The 21,576-nt window shown below is 47.2% G+C and overlaps 1 protein-coding gene across 1 annotated transcript in view; it reads left to right on the top strand.

The window, feature by feature from the left end:
* Nucleotides 1-7,066: 7,066 nt before the first annotated feature.
* Nucleotides 7,067-21,576, top strand: part of COL15A1 (collagen type XV alpha 1 chain) — a gene marked incomplete at both ends in the record, with an annotated part of 112,753 nt that continues 98,243 nt past the window's right edge. The window contains 2 exons of the mRNA XM_080708923.1: nt 7,067-7,077; nt 7,138-7,223. Coding sequence (XP_080565049.1) covers nt 7,067-7,077; nt 7,138-7,223 — 97 coding nt within the window. The remainder of the gene's footprint in view (nt 7,078-7,137; nt 7,224-21,576) is intronic.

The following is a 21,576-nucleotide window of genomic DNA, read 5'->3' as shown; positions in this document are numbered from 1 at the left end:
GACATAAATTCCTTCAGTTGCTGTTTGTCATGGAAGCTTCTTATTTCCCCATCCAATTTGATGGATAGTTTTGCTGGGTAGGAAATTTTTGGCTGGAAGTTGTTTTCTTTCAGAGTTTGGAATATGTTACTCCAAGCCCTTCTGGCTTTCATAACTTGGTTTGGGAAGTCTGGAGTGATTCTAATTGGTTTGCCTCTGTATGTCACGTGGCCTTTTGTTTTTGTTGCCTTTAAGATTCTCTCCTTGGCTTCCACATTAGTCATTTTGACAATTATGTGGCGTGGGGATCCTCTTCTCTGATCCTGTCTAAAGGGAGTTCTATAAGTTTCCTGGATCTGTGTATCGACCTCTTGCTCTATGTTTGGAAAATTTTCTGCTATTACTTCCTTGAAGAGATTGTTGATCCCTTTGGTTTCACCTTCTTTTCCCTCCTCTATTCCAATTATTCTTAGGTTAGCTCTCTTGAAATGGGCCCATATTTCTTCAATGTCAGATTCCTGCTGTCGGGTTTTTTTTTCTAAATTAGAAACTATGCGTTCATTTTTAGAATGATCATCTTCAAGGAGCGAGATTCTATTCTCCATGTGGTCTAATCTGTTGTTTATACTTTGGATTGAGGCCTTTACTTCATTAATTGCATCCTTTATCTCTTTTTGACTCTCTCTAAATTCTTTTCGAAAGTCCTCTATTATTTCTAAAGTTATTTTCCTAATTTGATCTTCTAGAGATCTTTGGATTTCTGTGTTATCAGATTCTGATGTTGTGGGGTTGTTGGCATTCACTGCTCCATTGTTATTTCTCTTTCCCATGATTTTGGAAGTTTGTGCCTTCTCTGGGTTCTTCCCTGAGTCACTACGAGTTCACTTAAGATGCTCTGGATCTCGTGTCTGTGGTATCTCAGTCACCACTACTCCTTAACTGGTTTGTATCACAAAGTCTCAGACCCAGGGAGTCAATCAAGGCTGCTTAGACCGTGGGGAGTGCCAAGTTGGGCGTTCTCCAGTGGGGAGTTGTGACTATGGTATGATATCTCTGCCACTGCCACTCCCCCCCTGGGCTGCACTGCTAAAATCTCCGACCCAGGGAGACTATCTGCGCAAGTCCCTGGGAGCGCAGTACTGGGATTTCTTCCCTAGGGGTCACAATTTGACTCACGGTTATTGAGTGCGCTGATGGAGCTGTAGTGAACTTGGTGGATTCGCTGCTGCCGCCACTGGCAATATGGCACCACTGCCACGCCCTTGGCCGTGATGCGGCGTATTTCTTCTCTGGTTTTGAACTCCGCTCTGAGTCCCTGCCAGTTGTGCTGTGCTCGGCCCTTGGGAGCTTTAGATGTTCCCTGCACCAACAAAACTGCTGACTGCCGCCCGGCTGTTCAGCACCTGCTCACCTCAGCTCGCTGTCCACCGCTCCTCTCAGGCTCCTGGTGGCTGGTTGAATGGATTGGTCTAGGGCCGTCCGGTGAACTCACCACTGCCGCCAGCAGTAAGACGCTGCTTCTGCGTCCTAGGCCGCGAGGCCAAAGTACCTCCTCGCTGGATTTGAGCTCTGTTTTGAGTCTCCCTCCTCTCTGGAGCCTGGTGCTGCTAGGGGAGATGTAGGCCGCTCCGCTCCGGCCGCTCTGCGCCCGGCTCTGGCTGCTCTGCACCGCAAGTCTGGCCACTCCGGCCGCTCCGGCCGTTCCGCAACGCGGCTCTGGCTGCTCCGGCTGTTCTGGCCGCTCCGCTCAGCTGTTCTGGCCGCTCCGCTCCGGCTGCTCCAGCCGCTCCACTCCGCGGCTCTGGCCACTCCGCACGGCCGCTCCAGGCAATCCGCGCTGCGGCTCTGGCTGCTCCGGCTGTTCTGGCCGCTCCGCTTGGCTGTTCTGGCCGCTCTACTCGGCTGCTCTGAACCGCGGCTTCGGCTGCTCTGCACCGCGGGTCTGGCCACTCCGGCCGCTCTGGCGGTTCCGCGACGCGGCAGGCCGCTCCACTCTGCGGCTCCCCCCAATCCGCGCTGCGGCTCTGGCCGCTCAGCGCCGCGCGGGCGCGGCACTTCGGGCTGGTTTTTTTCTGGTGTCTTGTTTTTCCAGCCCTTTTTCTCTGTCCCTTGTAGTTACCGTTTTTATTTCTTTGCTGGTGGTGTTTTCTGGCTCTGAAAGGCGCTGGTTTTGTGGTAGTAGAGTTGGATTGTTAGCGGGACTTGTAAGTGCCGCTTTCCTCCGTCGCCATCTTCCCGGAAGTCTCTCCTCAAGAAAGTAATTTCTGAAGCACCTCAGAGGACTGTGTCAGGACACTAAATAATGGGTGGGGTCTGATGCCTCTTATCGGCTCTTCTCCCTACCCAGCTTCACTTTCCTTTTCTTCTCCTCTGCTCCCTAGGACTGTAGTCCCTAATACAATAAAGACACCTAAAACCTTGCCTAGGATGCTACTGTCTCAGTAGTCCAGGATGAGTGAGGTGGTGATGGACTTTAATTCTCACCCCTTGACACATTTATGCTTTTTTTTTTTTTTTTTTTGCAGTACTGGGGATCAAACCCAGGTGCATTCGACTTCTGAGTTATACCCCCAGCCCTATGATTATTTTTTATTTTGAGTTATATCCTGAACCCTATTTTTATTTTGAAACAGAATCTCATTGAATTGCTGATGGCCTCACAAAGTTGCTGAATCTGGTCTTGAACCTGCAATCCTCCTGCCTCAGCCTTCCCAGTACTGAGATTACAAGTATGTACCACCATACCCAGCTCTGTCTACCAGCTTCTGCCAGTCATTGGCTGAGAGTTGCTGCTGGGTTTAGGGAGAGAGTCGCATCAGTTTCCCAGAGTAGAGCAGACTCTAGGTAAAGGGATGCAGGTGCTGATAGCTAGAAGAGAGCCACCGAGTGTGTGTGCGTGTGTGTGCGCGCGCACACACACACACACACACACATGACTGGGCAGTACAGAGAGGTGTCTGGCACATCCTCCTTTCTGTTTTATATTGGCCTTTTCCCTTGTGAATTTTCAAATTTTCAAATTCATATGATTCTCTCTCTCTCTCTCTCTCTCTCTCTCTCTCTCTCACCTCTGAGCTATACCCTCAGCCCCATTTTATTTTGAAATAGGTCATGCTAGGTTGCTGAGGGTCTAAGTTGCAGAGACTGGCCATGAACCTACAATCCTCTTCTCAGCCTTCCTGAGTACAGAGATTACAGGAATGTACCACCACACCTGGCTAAATCCATCAACACCATTCTCTATGATGCTGACCTAATCAAGCTTTCTCAGCCTATAGTCCTTCTTTGCAAAACCAAACATATCAAGGTGCTCATCAGAACTAAAAGAAGCATCATCCCTGACTTCCACCCCCAGGGATTCCTTGCAGATGCTAAGGCATGGCCTTCTCATAGTCTGCTCAGCACCCTGGACTAACCGACCTGAAGTGCAGTGCAGTTATACTCCAGGATATAACTAACTTTTAGGCAGCTGTTAAAATGACAGTTTAAAATGTCATTCTCTTTTTACCCAAGGGGCAGCCATCTTCTTTGGTTATTCCAGTAAATTCTTTCCTAGTCTACCAGTGAAGTCTATTCTGCTCCTTCTGCTCATTAGATCAGGTTTCAGGCAAGCTGAGGGTATCTCCTACAAATGTCTTCACCACAATTCCACCAGGAAGGTATTCTACCCGTGCACGGAAGAAACTCAAGTTCAGAATGACATGTGCTGATTCTTGGTAACTTCTTTCCAAACCAAATTTGGGCTGCTTCGTGCAAGTTTCTGTGTCCCTTCCAGCTGTTTGAGACAGTCTGGAGAAAGCTTTTGGATGCAGGGTTTTCTGGGGTGTTTGGATGGGAGATAGGAAAATGCAACAGCCTATTAGTCCTGGAAGAGCTGGGACATAAAATCCCTAGTCTCCACACGTCCCGGTACTGCAGATTGTACTGAACAGTGGTAAACAATTTAGACTAGCTTGGGAATGACATGAAGCTTCCTCTTGGCTATTTCTACAACTTCACATTGAATGGAAGGAAATCGCTTAAGCCCTCACGACACTGTCTGGCAGGAGGTGAAACAGCTTTCTTGGCTTCCTGCCCCATCCCTCCCACTCCCACAGCTGGGGCCCTTTGCACCCCTCTTTCAGCTTTCAGGAGGCTGTCCTCCATCAATCCGAGGCCGTAATTCCCACCGCTGGCTAAACTCCGAAATGAAAGCACTTCTTGTCTACGACGTCTTCTTGAGACGTAGGTGAAGGAGACACAACATCAACATTACTAACAGGCATCTATTTCCAGTCTCTGATAGGGGGGAAATGAGCTTCGGGGCCTTTCATCTCTAGATTCTGGTGAATTATTAGGTATTTATATAGAACCAATGAAATATGAATATGTGTAAGAACTTCCCCACAAGAGTAAAAAAGCAATCTACTACCTTATCATAAGTATATTGGACTTACAAACTGGCCCAGCATCAAGCTCACCACCTCAAATACAGACACGCTTCATCCTAGGAACATATGTAATGGGGGTGAGCGGGCTGATTTCACAATGGCATGCTAGTGTGCATAGTTTCAATTCAGGCACGCTTTATTTGTATATTAAACATGTAGAAATATGTCTTTTCCCATCTTCCTTTAAACATAGCCTTCTCTCTATGTATCTTTTATTTACCTAGTTTTAATCGGGACATGAGCTCTCAATCTCTTCCACTTTTTTTTTTTTTTTTTTTTTTTGGTGGTACTGGGGTTCCTGGAAGCCCTTCTACCTCCGGGCTACACTCCCAGACCTATTTTTACATTTTTATTTGGAAACAGGGTCTCCTAAGCCAGCGCGCACGGCTGGCTTCGAACCTGCGCGATCCTCCTGTCTCTGCCTCCCAAGCGTGGGGATTACAAGTGTGCGCCACCACGCCCGGCTCACTTTTTCTTTTTTTATAAGCAAAGATGAGTGTAAGTGTGGCGCAGCATGGTAATTTACTCTTAGCCTTGGTGCAGGGAACAACAGGGAGTGGAGGGGAGTGTGTCAAATGGAGAGTGTTGCCTCTCCGTTTAGGCAGCGGCCCTAATAAATGCCAATCAACAGTCAGTGCAGGGAGTGCAGGCCTCATGCTGCAAAGTTTTCTGGATTGTTTTAAAAAAGCAAGACGTCTGCACTTCATAGGTAATTTCCTAATTATCAAATATTGCTAACTAATTTAATTGGAAGGTTGATGCTTGGCAAAGCAAACAAGACAAAATGGAGTCAACATGGAGCCCAGGGCCGCCAGATCAGCCTCTGGTGTTGCCTGTCAAAGAGAACTATGCAACAACTATGTAGTTATAACTGATGTGGCTTTTCCCTGAGTTGAGATGAAATATAAGCAATATAAAAGTATTGTTCAAAGAAGTTAACTATGCCAGGTGTGATGGTACATGCCTATAATCCCAGTATTTGGGAGGCTAAGTCAGGAGAATTGCAGGCTCAAGGTCAGCCTCAGCAACTTAGCAAGGCCCTCAGTAACTCAGCAAGACCCTATTTCAAAGCTAAAAAAAAAAAAAAAAAAAAAATAGGCAGAGGTAGCTTGTCCCTGGGTTCATTTCCCAGTACCAAAAAAAGAAAGTCAATTATATTCCTAATTGATGTGGTACTTTATAAGCAATAGAGAACTGCAGAATTATACTAATTTTACTATATACTATAACAAGCTTTATAATATATAGCTCATTATAGTGATTATAATTTATTATAGTGATTCATAATAAAGTACGGCTATGCCCATCACAGAACAGCTGCCAGTGGGAGAGGATTCACATTCACAGAGAATGTGAACAGATTTTAGAGAAGCCTAAAGCAGAGAGCTAAGTGAGAATGCGTTTTGTCTTCCCCTGACTCCAGGTGGGGCCGGCCAACCTCTAGAGCTGCTTAGCTCCTGACTCCCCAGTTCCTTAGGCCCTCCTTCTAAGGTCCTTCCTCTGTCTTCCTTCCCCACCAAGCTCCTCCCAGTCTGCAGCCTGGAGTGAAGCTCCTCAGGAGCACCATAGCGGAGGCGAGCCCCCACGAGCATCCCTCCCTGCCAGGCACTCTGATAAATGCTTGATTTCAGCAGCACCTTGAGTCAGTCTTCCCACCAGCTTTCTCATTCCCATTTACAGAGCTGCCCAAGTTTCACATAATCCGTATGTCACAGATTCATTGCAGACAATGGGCCCAGAGCCCAAGCTCTGAATCCCTACCTCCCTGCTCCTTGTTTATTAGTTCCTGTTGTGACAGGGAACTCACTGTCTCACGAAGGCCTTCTGACTACACACCAGACTCTGCAACATCAAAAGACCTCTTCCATGCCTTCCTGGTCTAATGAGTGTCCTCCCTTGACATCCATCACTCATGAGGTAGATGACTTGGTAAACTGCCTCTCTGGCTGTCAGTTTTCCTATCAATAAAATGGGGACAGGCTGGGGGTGGCTGGATCAGATTTCTTAGAGCTCTGTCCATAGAAAATGTTCTGGGATTACGAATGTTCAGGGAATACCTCTATACTAATGTCCCCTAAGCAGGGCCACTCGAAAGTGGGTTCAAGGGGCAGGCATGCCCGTTGGGCACGGCAGCCAGGAGACTGAGCTCCACCTCCAAGCCTCAGTCTCCTCTTCTGGGAGCTGTGCGACCTTGGGACGTCCACTCCACCTCTGAGCCTCAGTCTCCTCTTCGGTCCTGTAAGAAAATCCCAGAGACTGCAGCCTCTCGGGGTAGCTGAGGTTAAAGGAGAGTGGTTTGTCCGCGGGCAGCCCCAACAGGCCAGACTTGAGATCCTGGAGCAGAGGCGCGTCCCTCCCCGGGGCTCTGGGGCGGGTTACATAAGGGGCGGGTGGAGGCGGCGGGGCGCTGTCGGGGAAAGGGGCGTGGGGAGCGCGCGGGCCGGGATCCCGGGGCTGCCCGAGGTGGGGCGCCGCGGCGGAGTCGGGTTTCAGAGCGCGGGTGACTCAGGCGCGAGCCGGGAGCCGCGACCCTGCCCGCCGCCGCCGAGCGCCGCCTTTGTTCGCCGGAGGAAGCGCTGGGCGCCCGGGGTCCTCCGCGGAGCTCCGCGCCGTCTGCCCGCCCGCCGCGCGCCCTCGGGGCTCCGCAGACCCGTGCCATGGCGCCGAGGTGGGCCCCGCCGCCCCGGCCCGCGCGCCGCACCTCCTCTCCCGCGACCCCTTCTTGCAGGAGGAACGCGCGGTGCTGGCGCCTGCTGCTGCCGCTCTGCATCTCCGCGCTCCTGGCCGCTGGCACCCAGGCGCGCGCCTCGACAGGTAAGCGGCCTCCCTGGCAGCTTGGCCGGGGCGGCGGGCGCGGCTGCGGTGCGCGCCTCATTCCTGGACATAAAAGGGAGTCCTCCACTCAGCGCGCTCAGGCTCTCCGAGCCGCTGCTTCCTCCAGGCGGTGCCGGGGTCCCAGCCACACGCGGGGTCCCTGGGCAGCCGCGCGGGCAGAGCGCTGTCTGGGCTCTCAGGTGTCCGAGCTGGGCGCGGCTCCTCCAGTCTGGGGCAGAGAGGGACTTTGCAAACAGTGGCAGCACCAGAGGTGAAGTCCAGCCCCAGCGCGTCCAGCGCCCGCGCCCCGGCCGTGCGCTCTGGCTGGCTCAGGGCAAGCGCACGTCTGGAGCCCTGTGACTACGCAGGTGTGACCGCCAGAGGGACGCCTGGCACCTAAGCTGAACCGACCTGAACCGTTTCCATCTCCCTTAGCTCTTAGTTACCTAGGGGGACACCTCTCTCCCGGGCAGTGGCACCACGGGTCATGGAAAGAACTGTGGGACAGGAGCCAAGGATTCTGGTCCCTTCTGTTTTCTGGGCCTCTGTTTCCTCACCGGGACTGAAAGGTGGTTGGATGAATAGTGGAATCTGAGTTAAAATGGGTCTGGGTGAAGGTCAGGCTGCCCGGGTGTGAATTGTGACTCAGCTGGGTGAATGGGGTGGACGGTGGATTTCACCTCTTGGTGCCTCAGTTTCCCCATCTGAAAAGGGGGAATAATTAGATCATCTTGTCTCCTTGGCATGTCGTGAAGATTAAAGGAAAGACGAGAAGTAATGTATTTGCCTTGCTCTTTGCACATATGAGTCAGAAAATAAGTGCTGGGACTCACTGCTTGCTCCCTGCAGTAACTAGTGTTTGGAAAGCAGTGCAGGCATTTCTGCATCACCGAGGTTGAGGGAGGCTTAGGAATTGGCCAGTCTGAAAGCTAGAGCTCGAACCCAGGTCTCCAGGCTCCTGCTCTGCTCAGCCACCACCCTATGCATTTCTGCAGGAGAACCGGGTTTTCTAAACCGTGGTCTCTGACCCCTTTTGGATTGAGGGGCTTAGTACACAGCCCCAGCTGAAGCCTGGAAAGCACCCCCCTGGTTTCCAGAAGGAAGCTGGGGATAAAGTGGGTGGCCTTGGTTAACTCCTCGTGTGTCTGAAGAAGCCCAGGACAGCCCAGATTTGTTTCCTAGGGAGTGAGACTCAAATGCAATGATAGCTTTTCCTGCCAGAGCATCCAGCCTGGCATTTTTATTTTTTTCAGATCAAAGGGCAGCTGGATCACAGTTTTGGCTCCTCAGCACCATGGCCCATGTCAGAACATTGCAATTTTGCGTGTGCTATAGGACACTGCCAACTCAGCATCAGAGGGCAGCTTTGGGTTCTGTGGCCTTTTGCGAAGTTTGCGGCCAATCCTTACTCACCCCAAAGAAAGAGGGGTCTGGGGAAAGACTCTTTGGTGTTTCTCCTCCTGAGTTTGTGGCCAGGTTCTTTGGTGTCAGGTCAGGAATATTGTTTCTAGCAGAGGAAGTCCTAATTCCATCCATAACCTAAAAAGGAAGGACCAGGAGCCCATCGAGAGGACCATTTACAAACGATGCCTATAAGTCCCCCTTTATGAGTTCCTGGAAGTATGAACCACCCACATTTGTCATGCAGTGTAATATGGCTAGCACCTACAAAATGCTTTATATGTTCAGGTGGACTGTGTGCATGCTCCCAGCTTCATTCATCCAAGTCTTACAGTCACTCCAGGAGGTGGGCGTTGAGGACCCACCATCTCTGTTCTGCCGAGCAAACTGACATCCAAAGTCACAAGCCATCTAAGTGTCTGGGGTAGGATTTGAATGGGAAAGTGTGACTCCAGTGTCCTTGCTGGTAACCATCCTAGTATTCAGTTGGAGGAGCTTCATAGATGGAGAGGACTTTAGGGACCCCACAGTCGCTAGGGGATCCCACAACTGGAGTGTCACAACTGTAACATGAGTGATTGCGTCTGCACAGCATGATGCTCTCTGCAAAGCACTTAACCAACATGGGATCACTGATCCACCACCCAGCAGCGCTGGGAAGTTGGGTTCTACCTTCCAAAGGAGTCTCAGAGAGGGCATGTGCTGTGCCTAAAGTCATGGAGTCATTCCTGGGTAGACCCATGAGAGCTCTAATGCTGTTTTGCTGTTTCTTCCATAGGGCCACTGTCAACTGGCTGTAAGAAAAGTTGCTAGCCAGCTGTGGTAGCATGTGCTTGTAATCCCAGTACTTGGGAGGCTGAGATGGGAACAGGTTTGAGGATAGCCTCAGCAAGTAGTGAGACCCTCATCAACCAAGTGAGACCATTTCAAAGTGAAAACTAAAAATAGGGCTGGGGGTGGAGCTCAGAGATAGAATTCCTCTGAGTTCAGTTTCCAGTACAAAAAAAAAAAAAGTTGCTAAGACTTTTTAGCATTACTAAGAGCCAGCAGCTTCCTAAGTGCTTTGTGTGAATTAACCCCCCGCAGTCTTCATATGGACCCTATTTATTATCCTCTTTTGCAGATGAGGAAACTGAGACATGTGGGCTTCAGTGGTAGAAGAATTTGTGCTCTTTACACTATGTTAAACCCTTCATCAGGGTCCCTTCTGGAAACATATTTGTAAGCAAGTTGTTATGAGCTTTCTGCATTTTCTTAATAGTTTAGTAGTTTCTTAAAACGGTAGACATATCCCTAACCCTGCAACCTAGTGAACCCTCTCCTAAATATCTACTCAAGTAAGAGAAAAACACATGTCCACCCACAAACTCTTATGTGAATGTTCATGGCTTCATTCTTCATCATGGCCCCAAATAGAAGCAAAGTGGCTCATTAGCTGGTGAACAGACACACAAGATGTGATGTATCTTTTCAATAGAATACTATTCAGCAATAAAAAGGACTGAAGCACAATTCTTGCTACAGCGTGGAAAACCCTTAAAAAGCATTAAGCTAAGTGAAAAAAGCCAGACATAAAAATCTATATATTGTCGCCAGGTGTGGTGGCACACGCTTGTAATCCCCGTGCTTGGGAGGCAGAGACAGGAGGATCGCGCAGGTTCGAAGCCAGCCTCAGCGCTGGCTTAGGAGACCCTTTTTCCAAATAAAAATGTAAAAATAGGTCTGGGAGTGTAGCCCGGAGGTAAAAAGGCTTCCAGGAACCCCAGTACCACCAAAAAAAAAAAAATCTATATATTGTCAAAGCCCATTTATACAAAATTTCTTTTTGTCCTAAATAAACAGAAAGCATCAGCAATTGCCAGGGCTAGGGATAAAAGCAGAGATTTACTGAATATAGGTATGAGGAACTTCCTGGAGAATGTTCTAAAACTGGACCATGATGGTGGTTGTGCAATGATATCAGTTTACTAAAACCCATCTAGCTGCACATTGAAAATGTCGAGTTTCATGGGATGTGTATCATCTCTTAATCAGGTATTTATAGAAGCAAAATGATGCATTTTCCCAGGCAACTTGGGCTCCATTTCTGGTGGGGCTTCCTGGTGATTTCCTAGCCAGCCTAGGATGTAGCTGGTACCCAGCTTGCTGCTCACAAGCCGCTTGATGCAGAGTGCACAGTTTCCCTGGGAAAAAGGGTCCACCTGCACCTCCAGGTCTCTTACTTGACTGTCCCTAGCATCACTGAATGTCACTGTGGTGCCCACAAGGCTTCTCTGTTAGGGGCGGGACACCGATATAAGGCAATTCGTAGATAATGGAAAGAGGATTTTTGTAAGGTTCCTTGTATCCTCTTTCCCCCAACTTTTTTCAAGCATAGAAAATCTGAGCTTAATCTGTGAACTGAGATGAGTCATTTTTTTTCCTTTCTGAGACTCAGTTTCTTCATCTATAAAATGGAGAGACAAGATTTATTCATCTCTGTATTCCTTCTAGTTTAAACATTGGGAAGAAAAACAATATTTGCCTGGCTTAAGGTGTAATCATTTCACAGTTTAGGTCAACAAATGCAAACCCAGCCCTGACTCTGCCAGCCTTTATGCTGGCTGGCTGGGAACAGAAAGGAGTTGGGCAGAGATCTGCCCTGTGGGGCCCATGGCACACCAGCAAAAAGACAAGGTAATGGAAAACTGCAGGACAATTTTTCTTGGATTTCTTCTTACCCAGTATCTATCATGTCCTGTGTGCACCCAACCACAACCGCTTACACCAGCCTGTTTAAGAGACCTTGTGAGTGGGGCTTCATGCACACAGCCTACTGAGTCCCTATGGGTCAGGGCTGGGCTGCAGGCCAGCTTCCCCTTCCTTTCCCTGGTGAAGTTACAGCATCACTGGAATACCTGCTATTTGGGAAGATATATGACTATCATTGGGGCAGGGAAGGAGTTTTTATAAAACATTTGTTCCTGTAATAAAGTGCTAATATGTGTAAGTTATTTGCTTTTCTTTCAACTGTTTTATTGTGATCGCTAAAATTATAGCCCATTGATTTTTCATGGAGCAAGCATCCATGTTACCCAGGTCAGGATGTAGGCTAGCCCTGCAGCTCTGCTGGGCCCTGGCTGGGATTTTCCCTCCCTCCCCGAGGTAACCATTGACTTGACTTTTACTGTTATCACTTACTTGAACTTTAAAAATAACTGTACTATCTTAAGTGTCTCCTTAAATTCGGAAGTTCTGTTTTATTTCATTTTTGAACTTCTTACACACAGCATATATTTTTCACTAAATATTAAGTTTTGAGATTTATTTATGCTGTTGTATGAGTATGCAGTTAGTTAACTTCCATTTTTGTGTAATATTTCACTTTGTGAATATATCAGCTATTAGTTATTCATTTTTCTCCAGCAACACTTGAATTATTATAGTTTTTGGCTTACACGACTGTGTGGCTCTGGGGATTCTTACACATGTCTCTAGAGTATAAGGTGTATATACTCTCCAACTGAGCAGATAGCGCCAGCCTGTCTACTGTGTTTGTAACACAGCCGCCATGACATCAGAGTCCCCATTTCTCCACATCCTCACTAGCACTTGGCCTTACCACTGAACTTAATCTTAGCATTTTTAATAGATGCATATTCAAATCTTACTGGAGTCTTAAATTACATTTTTTTGATTAGTAATTAAGTTGATCTGCTTTTCATATGTTAATTAACCATTTGGATATCTTGACTCATTTTTTATTGAGGCACATGCTACATATGGCATTCAACTGAGCATTTTAAAGTATACAGTTCATTGGCATTTAGCTTATTTATGCAGTCACCATTTCTATCTCCTTCCAAAACATTTTGTTACCCACAAAGAAAGTTAAGGGTTAAAGGGTGACACTTAAGATGTCACCCCCGATTCCTTCCCAGTCCCTGGCAATTGCTAAACTGCTTTTCCCATAGACTTACCTCTTCTGAATATTCTTATAAGGAATGCACACAACATGAGACACCTTATGTCTGGCTTCTTTCACTTGACATAATATTTCGAGGTTCATCCATGTTGTATCAAGTATCAGTACTTTGCTCCTTTTTTATGACCGTATAATTATTCCGTTGTATCTATAGACCCTGTTTGGTTTTCCACTCATTCACTGATGGACATTTGGATTGTTCCTACCTTCTGGCTATTGTGAACAGTGCTGCTGTGAGCATTTGTGTTCACAGATCTGCTTTTAATTCTTTACACACAGGAGTACAACTTCTGGGTCATATGGTAATTCCTTTGTCTAAGTTTTTGAAAAACTCCCAAACTGCTATCTGTAGTAGCTCTTCCATTTTGTATCTCTACCAGTAATGTATGAAGAGTCTCATTTTTCCACACATCACCAAGACTTTTTATTTTAGGATTTTTTTCACCATAGTCATCTTAGTGGGTGTGAAGTGGTATCTCATTGTGGTTTTAAAAAATATTTATGTATTTATTTTTGGTATTGGAGGTTGATTTCTACCTCTGACTTATACCCCCAAATTATATACATATATATATATTGGTGGTACTGGGGTTCCTGGAAACCCTTCTATTTCTTGGCTACACTCCCAGACCTATTATATATATATATATATATATATATATATATATATATATATATTTTTTTTTTTTTTTTTTGAAACAGGGTCTCTTAAGCCAGCAAGGCTGGCTTCGAACCTGTGTGATCCTCCTGTCTCCACCTCCCAAGTCCGGGGATTACAAGGGTGCCACCACCCCCGGCTATATGTATATATTTAAACTGGGGTCTTGCTAAGTTACTGAGGCTGGCCCCAAACCTGCAATCCTCCTGTCTCAGCTTCTTAAGTGCTGGGATTCCAGGCATGAGCCACCATGCCTGGATCACTGTGGTTTTTATTTGCATTCTCTTGACTAATGACATTGAGCATCTTTTTAAGAGCTTGCTGGTCATGGGTATATTTTCTTTGGAGAAATCCTGATTTAAATGTAAGGGAAGTTTAGAATTTTATTCTAATGTCATTCTTGCTCCTTGGAAGTCTGACGTGCTTTCCTGAGCGAGAGACATGAGTAGGAGCAACACCTGAGATTTCACATCACTGGCTGTGGACTTCATCTCCCAAAGGACGACTGCCCAGAGTTGACTACTTGGACTGTAGCCATTTTGCTATTATTATAAACCGCACTGCTAGGAACATCTTCAGACAAATGGCCTTTGTTTCCTCTTTGGTTTATTTCCTTTGGCAATACTCCCTCCTGTGGGCTCACCCACCAAAGAATAGAACTAGTTCAGTAGTTCTTACTATATATTTAGATGGATCTTTCTTAGATACAAATTTAACCATACCACACCCTAGTTTAATTGTCCCAGCTGGATTATGAGCCTTGCCGTCCCCCCTCCACTAACACTGAACCCTCTTGACTCGGGTGCACACTGAGCCACCAGCAAGTTTCTAAAGAAGGCACTCGATGTACATCTGCATCTTTCAGACATGCCCCTCCCCTTGTCTATCTGGCGATGCCTACAGAGCCTTTAGGACACTGCTCTAGGAAGCCGTCTCTCCTCTCCTAGGTTTATTGGATATCTCTTCATCACAGGGCTACACAGACTGCATGGTGACCGTGGACTATTCCTGTGTCTCCCATGCTACGTGGGAAGGTCAGTGTGAGGCAGAGACTGGGCCCTGCCCAGCTCTGAATCTGGTTCCTGCCACAAGGTGGGAACTTCACCCAGCACATTTTTTCAATGAATCAAATGAGGAAGGAATGCATTAGTCTAGCATGCGGTCTGATATGCGCTGCTAGAGATTGAACCCAGGGGCATCTACTTCCAAGCTATACCCTTAACCCTTTTTATTTTGAAACAGGGTCTCATTAGGTTGCTGAGTTTTTCTACATTGCTGAGGCTGTTCTCAAACCTACGATCCTCCTGTCTCAGCCTCCCAAATACTGGTGTGTGCCACCATGCTTGGCTTACTTTGCTTTTCATTATATAACTTGCATGAACAATTTATTTTCTGACTTGTTTAGACTCATTCCTGGTAGCTTACACTTATCAAAAATTATTTAGTTATCTTTTATCTTCTAGCTAAACATATAAGCTTATTTTCAGTCTTTCTTTTCTTTTTTCTTTTTTCTTGGTCGTACTGGGGTTCCTGGAAGCCCTTCTACCTCCAGGTTAAAGTCCCAGACCTATTTTTTAAAATATTTTTAAAATTTAGAAGCAGGGTCTCTTAAGCCAGCGAGGCTGGCTTTGAACCTGCGCGGGGATTACAAGCGTGCGCCACTACGCCCGGCTTCAGGGTTTCTTTTAATATGCAGAACTTTATCCATTTAAAATGGACCATAAAGGTATAATCTGAAGTCAGTTGTGTTTCAGAGTGGTACCCAGGATGCCAAAAGTACTGATAAAATGTCTTACATTGCCTCATCATTGTGTTCCCCATCATTGTTACAGGATACATTGAGTCAAAATTTTCTCTTAATGATATAAATTTTGATTTGTAATCTCTATCCTGTTAGTCACTTTCTTGTATTTGTGTGTGTGTGTGTGTGTGTGTGTGTGTGTGTGTGTATGTGTTGTTGTTGCTGTTGTTGTTGTTGTTGTTGGTGGTGGTGGTGGTGTTTTGTAATATGTTTTAAAGTCTGGCAAGAGAAATCACCCCTGACTCCTTCCTGAATTCTCCAGTATAGATTGGTCTATCAGATGACTTCTTCATGATATGATCAGCTACTAAAGGTGTACAAGTGATGACAGGTAGGTGAAGGTTGTAAAATGGAAGCAATGTTACACTAAGACCCAGTGTAAGGCATTAGTGTCCAGTGAGGGGAATGGGTGAGCAAATAAGGCTTCAAGGTCAAAGCACCAGATGGTGGGACCTGAGCCATCACTGTCCCTACAGAGCCCCGGTGAGCTGAAATGGCATCTGAGGTGATGGCAGGAACCAGGCCTGCCTCTGCTTCACCCCCGCTGGAGAGAAAAACAGGCCAGGGTGAGAGCAGAACTTGGGAGAAAGTCCAGACCTCTTTCTGGGCACCATGTAAGGAGAGAGACATGGCGCCCAGGTCACCTAATGAGTGTAGCCGACTCCTCCTTCCTGTTAGAATCCAAGCCACCCCAACGCAACCCACCCCCACTTAACCCAACCCCACTTAACCCAATTCAGTTGAATTCAGTTCAATCCAACCCAGCCTAACCCTGAATTCAGTTTAACTCAACCTAACTGAACCCTCCCCCAATTAACCCAGCTCAGTTTAACTCAGCCCATCCCAAATCAACCCAGTTTAACTCATCCCAACCCAACCCAACCCCACCTGTGGTTGAGTTAACTCAACCCAAGTCAGTTTAACACAACCCAACTCAATCCACTCCTGCTTAACTCAACCTAATCAATCCACTGTAGCACAATCTAATCCTATCCAATCTAGTTCATGCTTGTTATATGTCATGGGTGACAAATAATTTGACAGGGCTGAAAAACTGTATCTCTCTAGTGACCAGAACCCCTAACATCAAAGGTTCGGGAGCCCCTTCTTGGGTTTGGAGGGCTTGTCTAGAGTCTCCCTAAGGCCAGGGAGTGGCCTGCTCTTGGGCCTCTGTAGGAGTCAGCCATTTCTAGGGAACTCAAATGGAGCCCAGCCACTCCATCCTAACTAGGAGGTCTTTTGCAACCAGCCTCCTCCCAAGGAGAACTTCTACTGAAGTCTTCACAATGGTCTGCTCTGTTCTGTGTTGAACAGAACAGTTACAGTTGTCTGTCTTTCTCCCATCTGTCCTGGCTGTCTGCTCTTCCTGGGGCTCTGGAGTGGTGTGGGGTGGCTGAAGAGCTGCTCTAGATGCAACATCCATCTGGGAGGCATGGAAGTGGGTGTGGAGCAGCTGACTTGTGTGCTAGGAGCTTGTCCTGTGTGTCCCAGAACAGTTCATGTAAGCCTGGGCACTGCTTGGGTAAGGACATCCATTTCTACACCAGATCAGGGAGAAAGTGGGATGTAAGCAGCCTTTGAAAGAGGAAATTTATTTAATAACATTAATTTTTTAATAATGAAAGTAACGCATAATCATAAAAGCCTAGGCAAAGAAAGATCTCATGGCTCAGAGATAAAACCAGCTACCATTTGGTGGACTGTCTTTCAAGTTTATTTTCCAGGCCTAAATATGCACATATATTAGAATACGAACAGATCAGTCTGTACCTTGTATTTTGTTGATTGCTTTTTCCCTCCCTCTCAATCATCTAGACACTTCTTCTGTAACATTAAATATTCCCCTCTGCTATGTTCTGGTACAGCACATGCCCATTTGCAAGGCTTTGGTTGTGTTCATTGGAAAGACAGTGGTAACTTACACCCTGACAGTGACAGCATGTGAGGGTGTCGCCTTCACTCTGCCTCTGTTGACGGCTGCTGCTTCTCTGGCTCCAAGAAGAAAATGGTGACAGCTAAAGGGACAGTGCCTGTGTCCCTTCTCCATGTTGTGGACTGTCCAAAGGAGCCGGAGATTCCTCGTTCCCTATTCATTTTCCCACAGTGTATGTACCTTGGGGTATGAGCTAAGAAGATTAAGGGTTTTTCAGAAAATTAGAATGTGAGAATTGAGGTCATGAGGACCCTGGTGGTTGTTACCCCTAGAAACACCTTGGGGGTTCCAGAGAAATGAAACCCCATGTTCTCCCTTTTCAAACCCAGGTGAGGCCCAACTGCCAGTGGGTTTAAAAGCTCTCACTTCTGTTCTAAGGGGCAACAGAGCTGAAAACAATCCGATCCAGTCCAACTGCTTTGCAGAGGTGGTGGCCCTGAATCCCTAAAAGCACATATGCCTGTCCACAGTCACCATGCAGCCGGCAGAGCTGGCGCCTGGGAGAGGCTTGGGGTGTAGTTCATGCCCAGGAGCACTAGGATGCAGAGGCCTGGCTTCAGTCTCCACCCTGCTACTTCCCCCTGAGTGCTTTGGGGCCAGTGACCGCTTATCCTTGTCTTCCTTATCTGTAAATTGGGAAGGTAATTCCTATTCCTGAGGGTTTGACCCGGCCAATGCCTCATTACTTCCCATTCCCACTTCCCTGCGGGTTCCCTGAGGGCAGGAGCCCTGTTTTATTTATCCGTGTTTCCCCAGCATCTGACATGGCACCAAGTGGACACAATGAGCATTTGAATACGATAATGAATGAATCATTCAAAGCCCGGGGCTGTGGGGATCTTAGTGAAAACCCAGCATTATGAAGCCTTGACCATGACGAACCGCTGGAGGACCACCCCGCAGCCATCCACTGTGGTGGCTGGGGGTGGGGAGGGGAGCAGGGACTCATACAGCAGAAATGATGGGAATTATAATATGTCTTGTGAAAAATAAAACACAAGATTTGCTTTTTCAGTGCCAGGGAGTTAGAACCATTCCATCCACTGGGACAGAGGAACTGAGAGGTAGAGATCCCCGCCCATGGCAAACAGAACCTAAATTCGTGTCATTTCAATAGCATAATATGCAGAGCTATCTGAAATGGACTCAGCCAGCTGCTCTCCACTTCTAGCTTTGTCCTGGCTGGTCCTGTCTTTATTGTCCATCCCAGAGAGGGAAAGTGACTAGCTCAAGGTGCAAGTTGACCGCAGAGCCAGGCCTAGAATCAGGTGTCCTGTGTCCTGACTCCCAGACCAGGGCTCTCTTATTGAGGTAACTTCACACGGACCTAAGCCAATGCAGAGGATATGATTTATTCTAACAATTGTAGAGTGCTTTCTACGTTTTAAATATATACTTCAGTTATATGCATGTATGTGTATGTTCTACATATAAAACTACTGGTATATATAAATGTCTTTATGTATATGTATGTGTTTTTAATATATCAAACTCTCACAACCAGTCTGTGAATGAAGTTCAGTTACAATTTGACAACAACCCACAGGACTGTTTTTTGGACTCCATTCTCTTCATGGGACAGCCTCCACCCTACACACACACACACACACACACACACACACACACACACACACACTGCAACCTCAGCAGCCTTCTAGCTTCTTGCTACTCAGTTGTGGTCCATGGACCAGCAGCAGCAGCAGCACCTGGGAATTCAGTTGAAATGCAGACTGGCCCCATCCCAACTCAGACATAAATCAGAATCTGAATTTCAGGGAGGCCCCCAGTGAGTCGCATGCACATTGAAGCATGCAGCAGCTCTGCTCAGTTGCTCCTGCTTAAAACCTTTCTCACGATAGCCACCTGTGGTAGGCAGGGGAACGGACTTCTAAAATGTCTAACCCCCAGTCCCTGCAACTACATCAGGCTACATGGCAGAGGGGAAGTGAGGTTACAGATGGACTGATGGGTGAGGATCTACGGAACTCTAAAGAGGAAACTGCCCTGGGTTATCTGGTTGGGACAATGTAATTACAGGGTCTTTCAAGTGGGAGAGGGAGGTAGAGGAAGAGGTTGGAGCGCTATGGCCTGAGGAGGACCTGACCAGCTGTCTTTGAAGTTGGAGGAAGGGGCCACATGTCTCAGAACATCCCTCTCCACACCCTGATCTCACACCAATGAGGCTTCTGAGAGGCTGGGGGGTCGAGGAGGACTCCTTGAGGATCCAGGTGGGCTATTCTCTGTGCCCTAATCCCTAGCACTGTGCCCAGCCTGTGAGTTATCCTTGGACAGTGCTTATTGGAGGGATAATCTATGGGGCCCTGCTGCATCCAGGTCTCCACCAGCCAAGGAGAAGCCCCCATCGCTAGAGGCAACCACAGCCACATAGCAGGGTGCTGTGGAGAATCCTCCAGAGCCTCTTTTTCTGCCCTGGCAAAGTTCCCTCTCTGGGCCTCAATTTCCCTATCTGAGGAATGAAGGGGTCAGATCAGGCAAACCCTAAAATCACTGTTAGCAAGGACATTCTAGGACATCTGAGTTCCGTTTGGCCAAACTTGGCAGCAGATGGGGACGGTGATTCAACTCGGCCGTGCTCAGTCCTGGCATCCCGCTCTGAGCACATCCTTCTCTGGCGGCCCATTCTCGAGTTGGGATACAGAACTGCCCAACGACTGTGTATATTTGGTACAAAACAGAGACTACAGCTGCCCTGTCTAGTGAAAATGCCAAATTACTCACTCTTCTACAGAAAGAAAAAAAAGGGGGGGAGGACAAAAAAAGAAACCATTTCTTGCTACAGAGATTTTCCATGTGACACATTTTCTAATTTTATTTCAGGTTAAACCGTCCACAGTAGATGGCTCCATTTCAGGGTCTCTCCCAGCCCTTTTAGGATATGAGCTTCCAGCTTAAGAAATGGAATCGTTTGGTTTCTGTAATATTTGTAATTGTGGGCTGATACCAAAGCACCCCTGCACGTCTTGGTTTTCTCTGCTCTAAGATGCGCGGCACTGGCTCCGTTTCCTTAGTTTTGGGCCTGGTCGTGGGAGCTTGGCCAACTCACTTCCACTGCCTGTACGTAGACACTTAATCTGCAAAGGGAGGAACAGTCTGGCTCGCCACGGAGACAGTGGGGCTGGGCTGGAAGGAGTGGTTCCTGGGCCCATTTCTAAGGGTGGTTCTGTTTGAGACTGTATTGGAATTGCATGCACCGCAGGTCACATCTGCCATCAGCTTTTGCAGTTTCTCTGTAGAATGGGCGAGAGACTTTTTTTTTCGCACCTGGACAGAGTTTTGCTGCTTTGGTTTATTTATTTTTATATTTTATTTTATTTTATTTTATTTTATTTTTTTGTAGTACTAGGGGTGGAACCCAGAGGCTTTTCTACCTCTGGGCTATACTCCCAGACCTATTTTCTATTTTATTTGGAAACAGGGTCTCACTAAGTTGCTGAGAGCCTCACTAAGTAGCTGAGACTGGCTTCGAACCTGTGCAATCCTCCTGTCTCAGCCTCCCAAGCACAGGGTTTACAATCGTGCACCACCACGCCCGGCGCTGCTTTGGTTTAAAAGACGTGGATTCTGCCCTGTGGTGCCTGAGGCTTGCAGCCTTTCCCTGCCACCCCCTGGCCCCACCTGGGTTCGGGCCTTTGCCATGTCTCCCTGATGGGTGGTTGCAACAGCTCCCTCTCCTGTAGGACCTCCCCCCTCTCTGACCTCTGGCGCATCTCCCTGCAGTCAGAGTGGCTCATCTAAAATACAGGTCTTGTCATGCACATCCTCTCTCTAAACTCCCCCGTGCTTTCCATTACAGCGCAGCGAGTTCGTGCTCTTGGGCTGGGGTCAAGGGCTCTTCTCTCGCCTCCCTTCTGTGTCCCAGCTTCAGTTATGCTGAACTACTTGCAGGTCTTTGGTTTTACCAGCGTGTTTGCTTTGAATTCTTGTTAGTTTTGACTTTTCTCCTTTATAGACGTGCTCCTCAAATTGTAGTTCCTGAGCCAGCAGCATTGATACCACCCAAGATCTCCCTAAGAGCCCAGGGTCCCAGGTCCTATCCTAGACCTGCAGCACCAGACTCTGTCCTCTAGCTGTCCCTGGGTGATGGGTAGGATGCTAAAGTGGGAGCCATGGTGCTTTGTGGCAGGTGGTAGGTGCTGGGGCTGTGGAGCCAGGCAGAGCTGGTTTGATTTTAGACTCTTCTTTTTTTTTTTTTTTTTTTTTTTTTTTAATTTTATTTTATTGGTGCACTGTATTCATACATCATAGTGGGCTACAAACTTTTGTAGACATACATGCACACATCGCCCAGTCAGCCCCCACCCGATCCCCACCCCATTCTCTCCCCATCCCTCCTTCCCATGCTTGGCTTAGTGGTTGACATCTAGTATTATAGCAATTTATCCAAAATTAAAAATGATAATCTCACATAACAGTTTCATTTGTCTGATACCAAGCGTTTGATGATTTAAAGATAGCATTTCAATATTTCTTTTTGCTTTCTTTCTTACTAGAGCATATTTTTTTCTGTTTTTTTAGGTGAAACTATCATATATTTATATATTTATTTTTCAGAAAAAAATCTATCCTAATATGGAA

This window comes from Muscardinus avellanarius, assembly GCF_963383645.1.
Source record: "Muscardinus avellanarius genome assembly, chromosome: 13".
In the NCBI taxonomy this organism is placed as follows: domain Eukaryota; kingdom Metazoa; phylum Chordata; class Mammalia; order Rodentia; family Gliridae; genus Muscardinus; species Muscardinus avellanarius.
The sequence above is the reverse complement of the archived record's forward strand: the minus strand, read 5'-3'. Positions and strand labels throughout refer to the sequence as shown.